Here is a 16032-nt window from a genome sequence, read left to right on the forward strand (position 1 = left end):
GGTTGTGGACAGGTGTCTTTTATACTGATAACAAGTTCAAAAAGGTGCCATTAATACAGGTAACGAGTGGAGGACAGAGGAGCCTCTTAAAGAAGTTACAGGTCTGTGAGAGCCAGAAATCTTGCTTGTTTGTAGGTGACCAAATACTTATTTTCCACCATAATTTGCAAATAAATTCATTCAAAATCCTACAATGGGATTTTCTGGAAAAAAAAATCTCAATTTGTCTGTCATAGTTGACGTGTACCTATGATGAAAATTACAGGCCTCTCTCATCTTTTTAAGTGGGAGAACTTGCACAATTGGTGGCTGACTAAATACTTTTTTCCCCCACTGTATATAGAACCTATTTTAAAAACCTCTTATTAAGTTGGTATTGTAGCATAAACTTGGAATTTGATCTTTTTCACTGATATTATGATTGTCTGTTTGTTTCATATCTGCAAAGTAGTTAAAATTGCTGTCAGTTCCACTTTATCGATAGTAATGAATACAAGCTTTGAAGACCATGCAACTGAACAGTTCAATCATTGGGATGTCATCTGCTGGCTGCCTCATTAACCATAATGCTTGTCTCATTAGTACATTGTTAGTTGGGGCAAAACTCAGGAGCTCTTCTTAAGATTGCAGAGAGCAGTGCATTGTACGAGAGACAACGGAGCATCGGTTCAGCTCAACTTTCATTCCCCTCTCCAGAATTTCCACAAATGATGGACGACAACAGACCACTCAAAGTTGTCCCACGTGAGCCTGTGATAGGCTCACGTGCGACAACTTTGGAAGTAGCAATACAAGGTGCACATAATGACAGCATCACCATATACAGATGACAAAGATGTGTATTTTGGCACTAGTCTGAAGTAATCATCTTTGCTCAGAGACAAGTATGCAATCAGCATTGTTCATTCGTAAGTGATTGATTCTTGAAAATGGACTGAACTAACACGACAAGGCTGAAACGCCCTCACCCAGTTAGAGAAATGTTTAGTGTTGCTCGTTGCTCACGATCGCATTTCCACCCTGTTAGCGCTGTTGCACTTCTGACCCTTAGTTGGTCCTGTTGAACCTCTATCTAGTCATATCAGGGATGCAGTTACTACCAGAGCTCCAATGGTAACCACCATAACAGAGAATACTTACCGTGCCATTCCGAATCACTATCATTTTCATATCATGATACGAGTATAGGAGCATTGTTAAATTGGACAAGCAAATGTCTGTGGATTGTGCGGGTCTCTCCAGCCCAAGCAGGGCATGATAGACAAGCATTTAAACCAAGAGTGTCTTTCTTATCTGTTCTTAAGTAAAAAATAAATCCATAACTAGACAGTCACTGGAGCATATCACAGCTGCAAAGTACTTTGCTTTAAGCGAGTGTCACTTTATTTCAAGACAGTGAGACTAAATGAAAGCACTGAAATGTATCACTGGATTTCAAAGTTCATATTCACAATCGAGGAGCTAACAAGACCATAAAAAGTGTTTGACTTACCCATAGGAAAGGAGACCCGGGGGGTCAGCCTGGCCACACATGTACGCATAACCCCTAGAATTACCACGAGGATAAAGAGTAGGCGTTGGTGTTCCATGACGACCCAAAGAGGAGGGAGAGCAAAATCAATGCTTGGGAGCTAGCGTCTGGCGAAAAGTTTCCGGTGCTCGTCTGTGTCAAAGACTGGGTCTGTGGGGGGAGCACTGAGGCAAAAGCCACTTCCTCTGGTCTCTGGAGCCAGCCGTCATCGCATCTGAAGGAGAGAGAAAAACAGCGAGAGAGAGATGGAGTCAGAGGAGGGAGGGTCAGAGAAGAGCAGTACACCCTTGGCACTGGGGGGGGGGGGGGGGGGTAGAGGCCACTTCCTCCAACACAGATCATAAGTACGCATCATAAGGCATGGGTTCTATAGTGAGTGATCACTTCATGTGACAGAGTTAAAATGAAATGGTGTGACCCAGAAAAACATGTCCAAATCAGTCGTCACCAGTCTGCATGGGATATCCCTGAATTACTTCATGGACTAGTATATTTAATCTACAAGTAGGCAATGCCAACACAGGCTGTTCAGGGGAAAACGTTACTAGAAACCTCATGGAATAACCCAAATTACATAAATGATTCATGCAATACGAAATACAGTAATTTTGGTTACAACTAGAGAAACGCCTGAAACTGATTTGACTTAACTATCACTTTGAAATTCTATTTAATATAAGGAACATCATGGAGGTTCAGTGACAAATACAGATAAGACCTACTCTAGGTTGAAATGACTGCTACTCACAACAAGATGAACCTTTTGATAAAGGGAAAGGTATTACCAACAATTTCATTGATATCTATCGTGCAAGGTAATTAGGGCCCCAAAAACATCCATTTTATTTTTTGCCTAATTCCATTTTGTTTTCCCCAAATTCCCTTTTCTCCATTTAGTTTTTCCAGGTTCCAGATTTGTCCCTGTATTCAGGTTTTTGCTCTTAAAATCATACTTTGTTAATAGAAAAACAACAAAATTGGATGTCCGAAGTCAGGGTTACCCAACTGGCAGCGATTTTATTTGGCCCCCCAAGTTTGAGCATTTTTTGTTTTACTGTTCAACATTTTGGAAAGCTGTTCCAAAGTATTCCCACGAAAAATAGAGATATATACTGAACAAAAATATAAACGCAACATGCAACAATTTCAAAGATTTTACTGAGTTACAGTTCATATAAGGAAATCAGTCAATTGTAATTAATTAGGTCCTTATCTATGGATTTCACATGACTGGGCAGGTGCGCAGCAATGGGTGGGCCTGGGAGGGTATAGGGCTACCCAATTGGGAGCCAGGCCCACCCACTGGGGAGCCAGGCCCAGCCAATTAGAACGAGTTTTCCCCCACTTTATTACAGACAGAAATACCCCTCAGCACCCCCCTCTCAGACAATCCCGCAGATGAAGAAGCCGGATGTGGTGGTCCTGGGTTGGCGTGGTCTGCGGTTGTGAGGCCGGTTGGACGAACTGCCAAATTCTCTAACACGACGGAGGCAGCTTATGGTAGAGAAATGAACATTCAATTCTCTGGCAACAGCTCTGGTGGACATTCCTGCAGTCAGCATGCCAATTGCACGCTCCCTCCAAACTTGAGACATCTGTGGCATTGTGTTGTGTGACAAAACTGCACATTTTAGAGGGGCCTGTTATTGTCCCCAGCACAAGGTGCACCTGTGTAATGATCAGCTTCTTGATATGCTACACCTGTCACATGGATGGATTATCTTAGCAAAGGAGAAATGCTCACTAACAGGGAAGTAAACCAATTTGTACACAAAATGAAAGAAATAAGCTTTTTGTGCGTATGGAAAATTTCTGAGACCTTTTATTTCAGCTCATAAAACATGAGTCCAACACTTCACATGTTGCGTTTGTATTTTTGTTCATTTACATTTTAGTCATTTAGCAGACGCTCTTATCCAGAGCGACTTACAGTTAGTGAGTGCATACATTTTTCATACTGCTCAGTTTTCTCCTATCACAGCCATTCAACTCTGTAACTGTTTTATAGTCACCATTGGCGTCATGGTGAAATCCCTGAGCAGTTTCCTTCCTCTCCGGCAACCGAGTTAGGAAGGACGCCTGTATCTTTGTAGCGACTGGGTGCATCGATACATTATCCAAAGTGTATTTAATAATTTCACCATGCTCAAAGGGATATTCAATGTCTGCCTTTAAAATAATAACAACCAATAGGTGCCCTTCTTTGTGAGGCATTGGAAAACCTCCCTGGTCTGTGTGGTTGAATCTGCGTTCGATATTCACTGTTTGACTGAGGGACCTTACAATTATCTGTATGTGTGGGGTACAGAGATGAGGTAGTCGTTCAAAAATCATGCTAAAACACCATTATTGCACACAGTAAGTCCATGCACTTATTTAGACTTGCCATAATAAAAGGGGTTGAATACTTGACTCAAGACATTTCAGCTTTTCATTTTTTATAAATTTGTAAATATTTTGAATAACATAATTCCACTTTGACATTACGGGGTATTGTGTGTAGGCAAGTGAAAACAAATCTCAATTTAATCTATTTTAAATTCAGGCTGTAACAACAAAATGTGGAAAAGTCAAGGGGTGTGAATACTTTCTGAAGGCACTGTATAAGCCTTCCACAACCATAAGACCCACTAATAATGTAATTATTTTATCAAAATACATTGAACAAAAATAAAACTCAGCATGCAACAATTTCAAAGATTTTACTGAATTACAGTTCATAAGGAAATCTGTCAATTAAAATAAATTAATTAGGCCCTAATCTATGGACTTCACATGACTGGGAATACAGATAAACATATGTTGGTCACAGATACCTTTAAAAAAAGGTAGGGGTGTGGATCAGAAAACCAGACAGTATTTGGTGTGGCCACCATTTGCCTCATGCAGCGCGACATCTCTTTCACATAAAGTTGATCAGGCTGTTGATTGTGGCCTGTGGAATGTTGTCCCACTCCTCAATGGCTGTGCGAAGTTGCTGGACATTGGCGGGAACTAGAACACATTGTTGTACACTTCGATCCAGAGCATGCCAAACATGCTCAATGGGTGATATGTCTGGTGAGTATGTAGGCCATGGAAGAACTGGGACAATCCAGGAATTGTGTAGAGATCCTTGCGACATAGGGCCGTGCATTATCAAGCTGAAACATGGCGGCAGATGAATGGCACAACAACGGGCCTCAGGATCTTGTTACGGCCACCATGGGGCACTCTGTTCACAATATTGACATCAGCAAACTGCTCACCCACACAATGTCATACACGCTGTCTGCCATCTGCCCGGTACAGTTGAAACCAGGATTCATCCGTGAAGCGCACACTTCTCCAGCGTGCCAGTGGCCATTGAAGGTGAGCATTTGCCCACTGAAGTTGGTTACGACGCCAAACTGCAGTCAGGTCAAGACCTTGATGAGGACGACAAGCACGCAGATGAGCTTCCCTGAGACAGTTTCTAACAGTTTGTGCAGAAAGTATTCGGTTGAGCAAACCCCCAGTTTCATCAGCTGTCCAGGTGGCTGGTCTCAGACGATCTCGCGGTTGAAGAGGCTGGATATGGAGGTCCTGGCTGGCGTGGTTACACGTGGTCTGCGGTTGTGAGGCCGGTTGGACGTACTACCAAATTCTCTAAAATGACATTGCTGTGTAAGTCTGAATTGGGGCTAGACAGAACTTTCTCTTTAAATAAAAAAACATTTTGCATGCAGCTTTCCCAAATCCCCAAATCAGTCAAAACAAAACGATGCAAAACAGAGCCACCAAAACAACAAAGGGATTAGGCGAATAAGCAAAGCAAACAGACAAGCTTTTCTGTGTGAGAACTGCTTCATATTAAGAATGTGAGTTGAGTCAACAGCTTCACAGCTACAATAGTTCATATGGTTATAATGTAAAAATGTGTAGGCTAAAACCATCGAAGTTCTGGCCTGGTATAATCTGAGACAAAATTGAGGACTAGGGTTATATGAAAACATCACTAGGACTCATTGTAGTAGGGGTAACCCCAGCTACAAAGAAAGAGGAGAGGACAAGAAAGAGAAGACTCGCCTTTGTCCAAGCCAGAGTACACATATGACATCGAGAGAGAGGGACAGAGAGAGAGAGGAAAATCTCCTGGGATGGCTCAGCGAAAGCTTTGATCCCCTAGGCCCCTGTGGGGTTACCATGACTACAGCAGATCTGACCAGCCCGGAGCATAAAGTGGCGAGGAGGAGGAGCTCTGCGGACATGAAGTAATTTAGCCATTGGGGCTCTGAAGTTGCTATTTTCTCAAGTTCTCATGTCAATTAACTTGTGCCATTCCTGGATTACTCATTATACTAATAAAGTCAGATTTAAATCAACAAATACGATAGTCAGTTTAAAAAAGGGTACGGGTACAAGACTGTGTACATATCTGGCTGTGTTGGCAAAATCACTACATATCCCATCGAGCCAAGCGGTAAGAGGCTACCCGTTGCTACAGTTCCAAGAAAAGACAAATGTCCAGCTAACCTTACAACAATGGATCTCAAAACCGAACTTGGATTTGTGTTAAGTAGCAATGATATCCTTCGCCGCCGTTGTCTCACGACACAACAGATAGCTCAAACCAGTCATGACTATTTATTCAACAAAACAACAAATAATTTAATTTTCTTTCCTGCGAATTAACTAGCAATGGAGTTTTCAAGTGGAGGGTGCAGCATTTATGACGTTTGGCAATGAAAACTAGCATAGTTCAGTTAGCCAGCTAGTTTAGCCAGGGAAAACAAGCTTGGCACAGGATATAGCTGGGCGCACATGCGCACTAGACTAATTCAGGACACAGATTATAGTTTTTATGCCCTGATATCTGGAGCCGAGAAGTTTGATTAAACAATTCAGAGACAAACGAATACGTCAGATGACAAATATTTAAGGAGAGCGAATCGATATACAGCTGTAAATGTTAATAGTAAAACAAAGCTTAAAAAGATGTTTAAGTGAACCTGAATACAGAAAATAAATGGCGAAGTCGCTTCCGTACATAGTAGACTACTCCTCCTCCTCACCACTCTATTACCAGGTCTGACGAGGGGTTTGGGGTTTTAGTTGAGTGTGAGGGTATGCATGCATTCATGCGTGTGTGTCTAGCTGAGGTTGAGTGTGTGTTTATCTGCATGTCTGATTGCGTGTATTGGTGTGTGTGCCTGCTTCTGCGTGTATGTGAATGAGCATGAACGCATGCTGCACGACTGTGCTTTTCCAAGAACAAGCCAATTAACTAGGCTGCAACAGCTCACTGCCCCACTCCCCCTGAGACTGCCTGGTGACATCAGTGTGCGAATGAATCATACAAAAGCCTCTCTTCAATAGACATAAACCACTAGATACCTGCACTTCTGCCCACCACGCACCTTCATCTGCTTTCACATATTACTCACTGACTCATGATATGAGGATCTGAGGGAAAAGCCCCCCATTTATGAACAATACAGTCAGACGAAAGGGTTGGACAACACCATACAAGATGATTGTGCTGTGCAGGCTTTGGTTTCAAGAGCCGTGGAGATCCTCCTCCAAGGACAGAAGAAGGCTTGGGCGATACACCGTATACCGGGTTTTTCAAAATACAGACAGTATGATTTTCAATACCGTAAAAAAAACAATTATATATACACACACACTATAGATACAAAAGTATGTGGATACCCCTTCAAATTAGTGGATTCAGCTATTTCAGCCACACCCATCGCTGACAGGTGTATAAAATCGAGCACACAGACATGCAATCTCCATAGACAAACATTGGCAGTAGAATGGCCTTACTGAAGAGCTCAGTGACTCAATGTGGCACCGTCATAGGATGCCACCTTTCCAACAAGTCAGTTCGTCAAATTTCTGTCCTGCTAGAGCTGCCCTGGTCAACTGTAAGTGCTGTTATTGTGAAGTGGAAACGTCTAGGAGCAACAACGGCTCAGCCGCGAAGTGGTAGGCCACACAAGCTCACAGAACGGGACCGCCAAGTGCTGAAGAGTGTAAAAACCGTCTGTCCTCGGTCGCAACACTCACTACCGAGCTCCCAACTGCCTCTGGAAGCAACGTCAGCACAATAACTGTTCGTCAGGAGCTTCATAAAATGGGTTTCCATGGCCGAGCAGCCGCACACAAGCCTAAGATCACCATGTGCAATGCCAAGCGTCAGCTGGAGTGGTGTAAAGCTCGCCGTTATTGGACTCTGGAGCAGTGGAAACGCATTCTCTGGAGTGATGAATCACGCTTTACCATCTGGCAGTCCGACTGACAAATCTGGGTTTGGCGGATGCCAGGAGAACGCTACCTGCCCGAATGCATAGTGACAACTAAAGTTTGGTGGAGGAGGAATAATGGTCTGGGGCTGTTTTTCATGGTTCGGGCTAGGCCCCTTAGTTCCAGTGAAGGGAAATCTTAACGCTACAGCATACAATTACATTCTAGAAGATTCTGTGCTTCCAACTTTGTGGCAACAGTTTGGGGAAGGCTCGTTCCTGTTTCAGCATGACAATGCCGCCGTGCACAAAGCAAGGTCTACACAGAAATGGTTTGTTGAGATCGGTGTAGAAGAACTTGACTGGCCTGCACAGAGCCTTGACCTCAACCCCATCGAAGACATTTGGGATGAATTGGAACGCCGACTGCGAGCCAGGCCTAATCACTCAACATCAGTGCACGACCTCACTAATGCTTGTGGATGAATGGAAGCAAGTCCCCGCAGCAATGTTCCAACATCTAGTGGAAAGCCTTCCCAGACGAGTGGAGGCTGTTATAGCAGCAAAGGGGGAACCAACTCCATATTAATGCGCTTGATTTTGGAATGAGATGTTCGACAAGCAGGTGTCCACATACTTTTGGTCATGTAGCGTATATAAGTTGTGTAAAATAAATTATATCCAGCTCAGGGCTCCAGCTATGCATTTGGTTTACTAACTTGGTAGTTAAGAAGCTAGATGTCAAGATCAAGCTTCTTGGTTCCAGCAGAGACATGCAATCCCCTCCTGGATCAAGATCCCTGTTGCCTTTGTCATTGTGTGTCCCCCCCAAACTAAATAAATATGTATCTATTTTTTGTGAAATAGTGCCCCTTGTGTGCACATTCGGTAATACAGTATACCCTGGTATGGTACAGAAACGGTATGAAAATCTGGATACAACCCTAGACAGAATAAATTGTTTGTGTGCCTCTGATGCACACTCCAACCATCTATCCAATTTTCCACCCGAGTGGGGAAGAGCAGGACAACCCTCCCTCTCCCACAAAGACAGTCAGTCAATGACTTCCTTACGTGCCTTCGTATTTGCAGCCAAGCATGGCTTTCCTTTGGCATTAGATCATCTGTCACAGAATAACAATTAAAATCACTTTGTTACACAAATGTAGCCATTTCACGGGTTGGCCTATATTGCATGGATATTCTCCATCTCCGAGCAGCAGTGACAATGGAATCAGGAGGTAGACTCACGTTTGAGACATAGAGCGTAGACAATCCTAACCTACATTTTTAAGATGTTATTGACCCAGTCAAATAGTAGGCCTAACTGCGCATGATTGCAAATGAATAGACTGCAGTAACTGATGCGAATGTTTTATGTCTGATAAGGTTGGTCATCATTACAAAAACTGAAAAGTTTCACCATGCTGTATGAGTTTGGTTGGCCAACTTCGGTGGGCAAACAGATAACCAGGGCAAAGGTTATGCGCCAGTGAATATAGCTTATATTTCCACTGCTGATATTATTCGACACCCACAAACATTGAATTCCAGAGTGAACGGTGGAACTGAATTTCATAACATTAAAGTAACAAATCCAAGTACAAGAGAAATGGAAAACAATCACCACATTCCACTCCCATAACATTCCACAGTGCGAGTCAGCCACAGGGAAGCACGTGTTTTCCAAAGTTCATCCCATAATTGTTGCGTTCTCTCCATATACAGCACCCAGCGCGCAAAGGGCATTCAGAATCGTTTACAAAATACACGCGTACATTATCACAAATGTGCATCGGTTGTTTTGTTCCGTTACCATTTACAATGCAAATTCAAGAAACCTGTGAGGCTACCACGAGAGTAACGTTATGCTGGCTGTATCATGGGCTGTTTACAATCAAAACACTCACTGAAGAAAAAGCCGAGCTAGCTAAATTAGCAGGCTAACAACGTTACCTGTTTGTGCTGGTTGAAATATACTAAATGTAAAGTACATAGCTAGCCTAACGTGTTTTAGTAAAAACAAATTGAAAAAGTCTACTAAAAGCGTTCTTACCTACATCTCAAAGAGCAGAGAATAAGGTATCTTCACGGAATGCGTTTGTCCGTGTCTTTTCCCGGTGTTGTTCTATCCAGCGCACCCTTGCGTTCAGGTAGGCTGGATCGGATTGTTGTTGTAGTCTACGCGGCTCAGGTAGCAAGCTCTGCTCTCACTTCCGAACGAAATAAATTGTGCCCACAAGAAGAAAACGCTGACCGTAAACATTTGCTAATGGAGCTCCCAGTGAAAAAACGCCTGGCATGCCTCCTCCCATATAATTGTATGGCCCCCGCTCAGCAAAGTGAACACACCGTTGATCAACAGATTACCGTAGACTATCTCTTGTGATCAACAGGCGCCATCTATAGGAAGAAACCGGTAAGACTATAACCAAATATTGTATTATCCTCTGCTGCTGATATGAAAATATTATAGGCTATACAGACAAATCCACTTTGTTGCTTGTGGTCACATCATTACCTTTTCCCTTCATTACAATTAATGTTAACACATTTTTCTCAATGCCATTGTCAATTTATAGCCCATTCTATCTTTTACTGGCATCATCCACTACTAACAACTTCAGAGCATTCTGGCAGACATATTACTTGACTATCCATTTGTTCCACATATCCAGGTTTTTGGAAATAACAATGCCGATTATAATAGGTCTACTGTAGGATATATTTAAGCTATAATGCCCGAGGAGGTGTGGTATATGGCCAATATACCACGGCTAATGGCTGTTCTTACACAGGACACAACCCAGCCTACCACAAACCCCCGAGGTGCCTTATTGCTATTATAAACTGGTTACCAACGTAATTAGACCAGTAAATAGTACTTTTTTTGTCATACCCATGGTATATGGTCTGATATACCACGACTTTCAGCCAATCAGCATTCAGGACTCGAACCACACATCAGCATTCAGGGCTCAAACCACCAGGTTTAACACACCACCAGGTTTATAATTTGGAATAAGTAGGCCTAGCCAAATTGAATTGAACAAAACCTGATGGCCACTTGATATGCATAAAATTACAGAAAAGCATCTCACAGCCTAAGCTATTAATTACACTGCTTTTGTAAAACAGCCTTTTGGCCTATGCAAGTAAAAACCATTGGTTAGGCTCTTCACATATACCTTGCAGTCAAAACCACCTCTCAGATGATACCTGGATGATTGTAGCCTATAACATGCAAATAAATTACCTGGAAAAAGTTACATATTTTTTAGCCATTCATTTGTTTGATATATGCTGGACCAGCTTGCTGGATATAAAACAAAACTGAACTTGAACAGGATACATAAACCCACAACATCTGACTGCAACCCTGCACCTCAGAGCTCATTACAGGTGCAGACATGTAGATCAACAATCCGTTTTACCTGGTCAGGACTTGATCTTGCACCCTCCACAGAACTTCTCTTCAGTCGGTTTCTGGCAATTCTCTGGTGAAAATTCGAGAAAGCCCTTCCCTCAGCCTTCTTGTTGGGACGGTATACGGAAGGTCATTAAGGAAGGAACAAGAGAAACGCTTACTATAACAGACAATCATTTTCTCCTCGTGTCATTTAAACCAATTTGCCACCTCAGCCGCTATCTTGGATCGCCAGATGGGCGTTGCATGCCTATACCAGCGGCAATTTCGAACTAGGCAGTTTAACAACTAATAAAACATATATCGCTGTATCAACGCTGAGAACCCCCCCCCCCCAACAAAAAAAAAAAAACTATTTATCTTTCGTCTCTCAGTGTTTCATAATTTCCCTTCAATTCACAAGAGGCTGAATGTATCTCAGAGGAGAAATCATCCGAGCGAGCAAAAAGCGCCCCTCTGGCTCTCTAGGTGTAGGCCGTCTATCTGATGCTGTCTGGTCCAAACGAGTATGACATTGTTGCCAACCGTAGCATTAAAGGCAAGGGAAGCCAGCGAGCATCTGGCCTCCCTCGACAAAAAAAAGTCTAAAAAATTAGCTAAACTGTGAATGGTCCTGGAGCACCAAAAAAAAAGTGTCAAGAGAAGCCAGTTTGGATTTGGTGTCACTCCTATCAAATCCCATTGAGAGCATACCTCATTGACAGAAACAACTTGAATTGTTGCATCTAGTTGTGTTGTTGTCCTCCGGTAAATTGGCCCTTTCCTAAATTAGCCATTAATTCATACATTGTTGTGCCTCTGGCCTGAGAGGATGGAAGTTCAATATGTAGCTAGATGTAGAATGGTCTATAACTATGTCATACAGTACACGCTTTTATTTGTTGTTGTCTTAGGCTACCTGGCTAATGTTAACTAGTTAACGTTGCCCATGAATGGAAGTTAGGCTAGCGAGCAAGCATTTTAGCCAGGTAGCCTAAGACAACAAAAAATAAAAGCATGTACTGTATGACAGAGTTATAGACCGGTTTGTCAACACGAAAGAGAGGAGGATGGTGAGTCATCACGTTTTTCTACTTGCACGAACGCACACACACGCGCGCACAGAAATCAGAACCATGGACAGCCACATAATATTTAGCTTACCTTGATTGAACTAAATTGTTTTGTTTTTGGTATCTTTTAGTTGTCACTGTATTAGACTAAGCAGAGGTGATTTGATGATGTTGAAGTTGAAATGGTGCTGGAATAGTGGAGGCAGCACCTGTTTTCTTTGCGACCAGCGGTAACTCTCTGTGGTTCTAAATCAGTAGTTGTTTAGTGGTCCGAAAAGGTAATGTAACTGTCTGTTACTGTACATGCGATATGCTTTGTGGACTTCACTGGACAGAGGTTGCTATCCGGTTTTGTGATAAAACAAAGGTGTGATTTAATTTATTCTGCCACTGTGTCTTCTTATTGTCTCGGCCTTTAGGCCTATATATCACAGTCGCAAGGCATATGAATTAACAGGTTATAGAGCAAACAACACAACTATCACAACACATAGGTTGTAATATGGCTTGCCCAGTGATTTTACCCACGCATCCCTACTGCGAATGTCCAATATAAAACAAATTTTACCTTGGTAGTTGACCATACCGAAATGTATTTAACAATGTACCCTGCAGCTTTACTTCCCATATCTGAATAGGTAGGTCATGAACACAGCGAGGAAAGGAGCTGGTAAGATGGCTAATAAGGGGAAATAGCCTAAGATTTTAGTCTTAGCAGCTACCTTGGAACAGCCCTTTGCACGAATGCCAATGTTTAAAGCCTCTGCAAGACTTAGCACAGTTTCCAAATATGCAAAATGATAGGTGAGTGTATTGACAGCTCCTACAGATATTGGTCTATAGCCTACACCTTATCTGACATGGTAAATAAACAGTGCATTTTGCCATAACACATTATTCAATAGGCCTGCAAATTCAAGCAATTATTACAATCTAAAAGTAAATACCCTGTTATTGTAGCTAAGTAGGCTGTTCATTTATGCATAGCCTAAATGTTTACCAAAAGAGGGCGTGCGCGCATTGGAGTTTGAACGCACTTGTTTGTGGCCATTGTGGGCCTTTATTGCATTAGATTGTCCCATGTAGCTCAGTTGGTAGAGCATGGCGCTTGCAACCGTTTAGAAACTACAGTACTTTCTGTACATAGTCCCCCCATTTTAGGGGAGCAAAAGTGTTGGGACAAATGTGTAATAAAAAGGGAAGTATTTGGTCCCATATTCATAACACGCAATGACTACATCAAATTTCTACAAATTTGTTGGATGCATTTGCTGTTTGTTTTGGTTGTGTTTCAGATTATTTTGTTCCCAATAAAAATGAATGGTAAATAATGTATTGTCATTTTGGAGTCACTTTTATTGCAAATACGAAAATAATATGTTTCTAAACACTTTTATATTAATGGGGATGCTACCATGATTACGGATAATTCTGAACTAATGTTGAATAATGATGAGTGAGAAAGTTACCAATGCACAAATATCATACCCCCAATACATGCTAACCTCTCACCATTACAATAACAGGGGGAACATGGTCTCAGAGCATTTCGTATTATTCTGTACGTAAATCCAATAACAATTTTTAGTATGCTTTGTTACGCTTCCTGTGGTTACTTAAGACGGATGGTTACTTAAGGCAAAAACGAAAGTAACATGAATGTCTAGCAACCCAAAGGTTGCGAGTTCGAATCTCATCACGGACAACTTTAGCATTTTAGCTAATTAGCAACTTTTCAACTACTTACTACTTTTTAGCTACTTTGCAACTCCTTAGCATATACTTTCCTGCAACCCGCCTCACTCAATGTGGAACGGATTCTATTATTGACTTACCTTTTATCTAGAATCTCCAGTTGAAACTAGCTAGCCAGCTAACTAGCTACTTGCTATTAGCAACAGCTAGCGGTATTTCACCCAGAACATTGGATTTTTTTCTGCGGGATTAATTTAATCACTGGATATTCGGCCAGTCTGCACAGCGCGATATCGACCCAGAACATATCAGTTTTTCTGCCGGAATCACTGAATCACTGGACCTTTAACTCCGGATTCATCGCTACCAGCTAGCTGCAACAAAATGGACGCTGTGGTCTGGCTAATCATCCTGAGCTAGGCCCATCTCCCGGCTATCTACCTCTCTGTCAACCGGACGGGACCACCTAGTGTTGACACGGAGCCCCGCCGATCCTACACGACTGGTCTGCCGACGAAATCGTCTGATGTGGTTACGACGTCGACCACGAAGATTCCATCTGCTAGCCCCGGCCCGCTAGCACACGCTAGCCGTGGCCTCTTACTCGCTAGTGCTTTAGCAGCCTCCGAACTATCCTATTGCTGTTCACCGGACCTTATGATAACTCAGCTATACAGCTGATGTCTGCTGGACTGTTCCTTTTTACGGTACTACATCCTGTTTATGTTTAGCCTCAGCCCAAACATGGTTAGCTTATTGTTGTTTAGGTTATTTCTAATTGTACTATTTCACTGTAGATCCCCCAGCCCAGCTAAACCTGCCTTAGAGAGCTCCTTTGTCCCACCCCCTATACATGCGGAGACCGACTCAATTGGTGCCTCTAGTGATACTATCTCTTTCATTGTTACCCAACGCTTAGGTTTACCTCCACTTTACTCATATCCTTCCATATCCTTGTCTGTACATAATGCCCTGAATCTTTTCTACAACACCCAGAAATCTGCCCCCTTTATTCTATGTACCCAACGCACTAGAAGACCAGTTCTTAAAGCCTTTAGCCGTATCCTTATTCTAGTCCTCCTCTGTTCCTCTGGTGATGTAGAGGCTAACCCAGGCCCTGCAGCCCTCAGTATCACTCCTACTCCCCAGGCGCTATCATTTGCTGACTTCTGTAATCGCAAAAGTCTTGGTTTCTTGCACGTAAATATCAGAAGTCTACTTCCTAAGTTTGAGTTATTCACTGCGTTAGCACACACCGCCAACCCTGATGTTCTAGCAGTGTCTGAATCCTGGCTCAGGAAGGCCACCAAAAATTCTGAAATTTCCATCCCCAACTATAACATTTTCCATCTAGATAGAACTGCCAAAGGGGGTGGAGTTGCAATCTACTGTAGAGATAGCCTGCAGAGCTCTATCATACTATCCAGGTCTGTGCCCAAACAGTTTGAGCTTCTACTTCTAAAAATCCACCTTTCCAGAAATAAGTCTCTCACTGTTGCCGCTTGCTACAGACCCCCCTCAGCCCCCAGCTGTGCCCTGGACACCATATGTGAATTGATTGCCCCCCATTTATCCTCAGAGTTCGTACTGCTTGGTGACCTAAATTGGGATATGCTTAATACCCCGGCCATCCTACAATCCAAACTAGATGCCCTCAACCTCACGGAAATTATCAACGAACCTACCAGGTACAACCCTAAATCCGTAAACATGGGTACCCTCATAGATATCATCCTGACTAACATACCCTCTAAATACACCTCAGCTGTCTTCAACCAGGATCTCAGCGATCACTGCCTTATTGCCTGCATCCGTAACGGGTCCGCGGTCAAACGACCACCCCTCATCACTGTCAAACGCTCCCTAAAACACTTTAGCGAGCAGGCCTTCCTAATTGACCTGGCCCAGGTATCCTGGATGGATATAGATCTCATTCCGTCAGTAGAGGATGCCTGGTTGTTCCTTAAAAGTAATTTCCTCTCAATCTTAAATAAACATGCCCCATTCAAAAAATACAGAACTAAGAACCGATATAGCCCCTGGTTCTCCTCAGACTTGACTGCCCTTGACCAGCACAAAAACATCCTGTGGCGTACTGCATTAGCATCAAATAGCCCC

At 42.8% G+C, this 16032-nt stretch overlaps 1 protein-coding gene across 2 annotated transcripts in view; it reads right to left on the reverse strand.

Moving 5' to 3' along the window:
- The window catches only part of LOC311126979 (semaphorin-4A-like), a 47796-nt gene extending 37731 nt beyond the window's left edge, over positions 1-10065 (reverse strand). The window contains exons 1-2 of one of the 2 annotated variants that reach the window (XM_084158707.1): positions 9801-10065; positions 1493-1745 (exon numbers count right to left, since the gene is read on the reverse strand). In XM_084158707.1, coding sequence (XP_084014833.1) covers positions 1493-1589 — 97 coding nt within the window. In that variant the 5' untranslated portion in view covers positions 1590-1745; positions 9801-10065. Of the gene's footprint in view, positions 1-1492; positions 1746-9796 lie in introns of both variants that reach the window. The other variant, XM_084158706.1, reaches the window with a different exon arrangement.
- Positions 10066-16032: the final 5967 nt, after the last annotated feature.

The sequence above is a fragment of the Coregonus lavaretus genome, assembly GCF_964263955.1.
Source record: "Coregonus lavaretus genome assembly, chromosome: 3".
Taxonomy (NCBI): Eukaryota; Metazoa; Chordata; class Actinopteri; order Salmoniformes; family Salmonidae; genus Coregonus; species Coregonus lavaretus.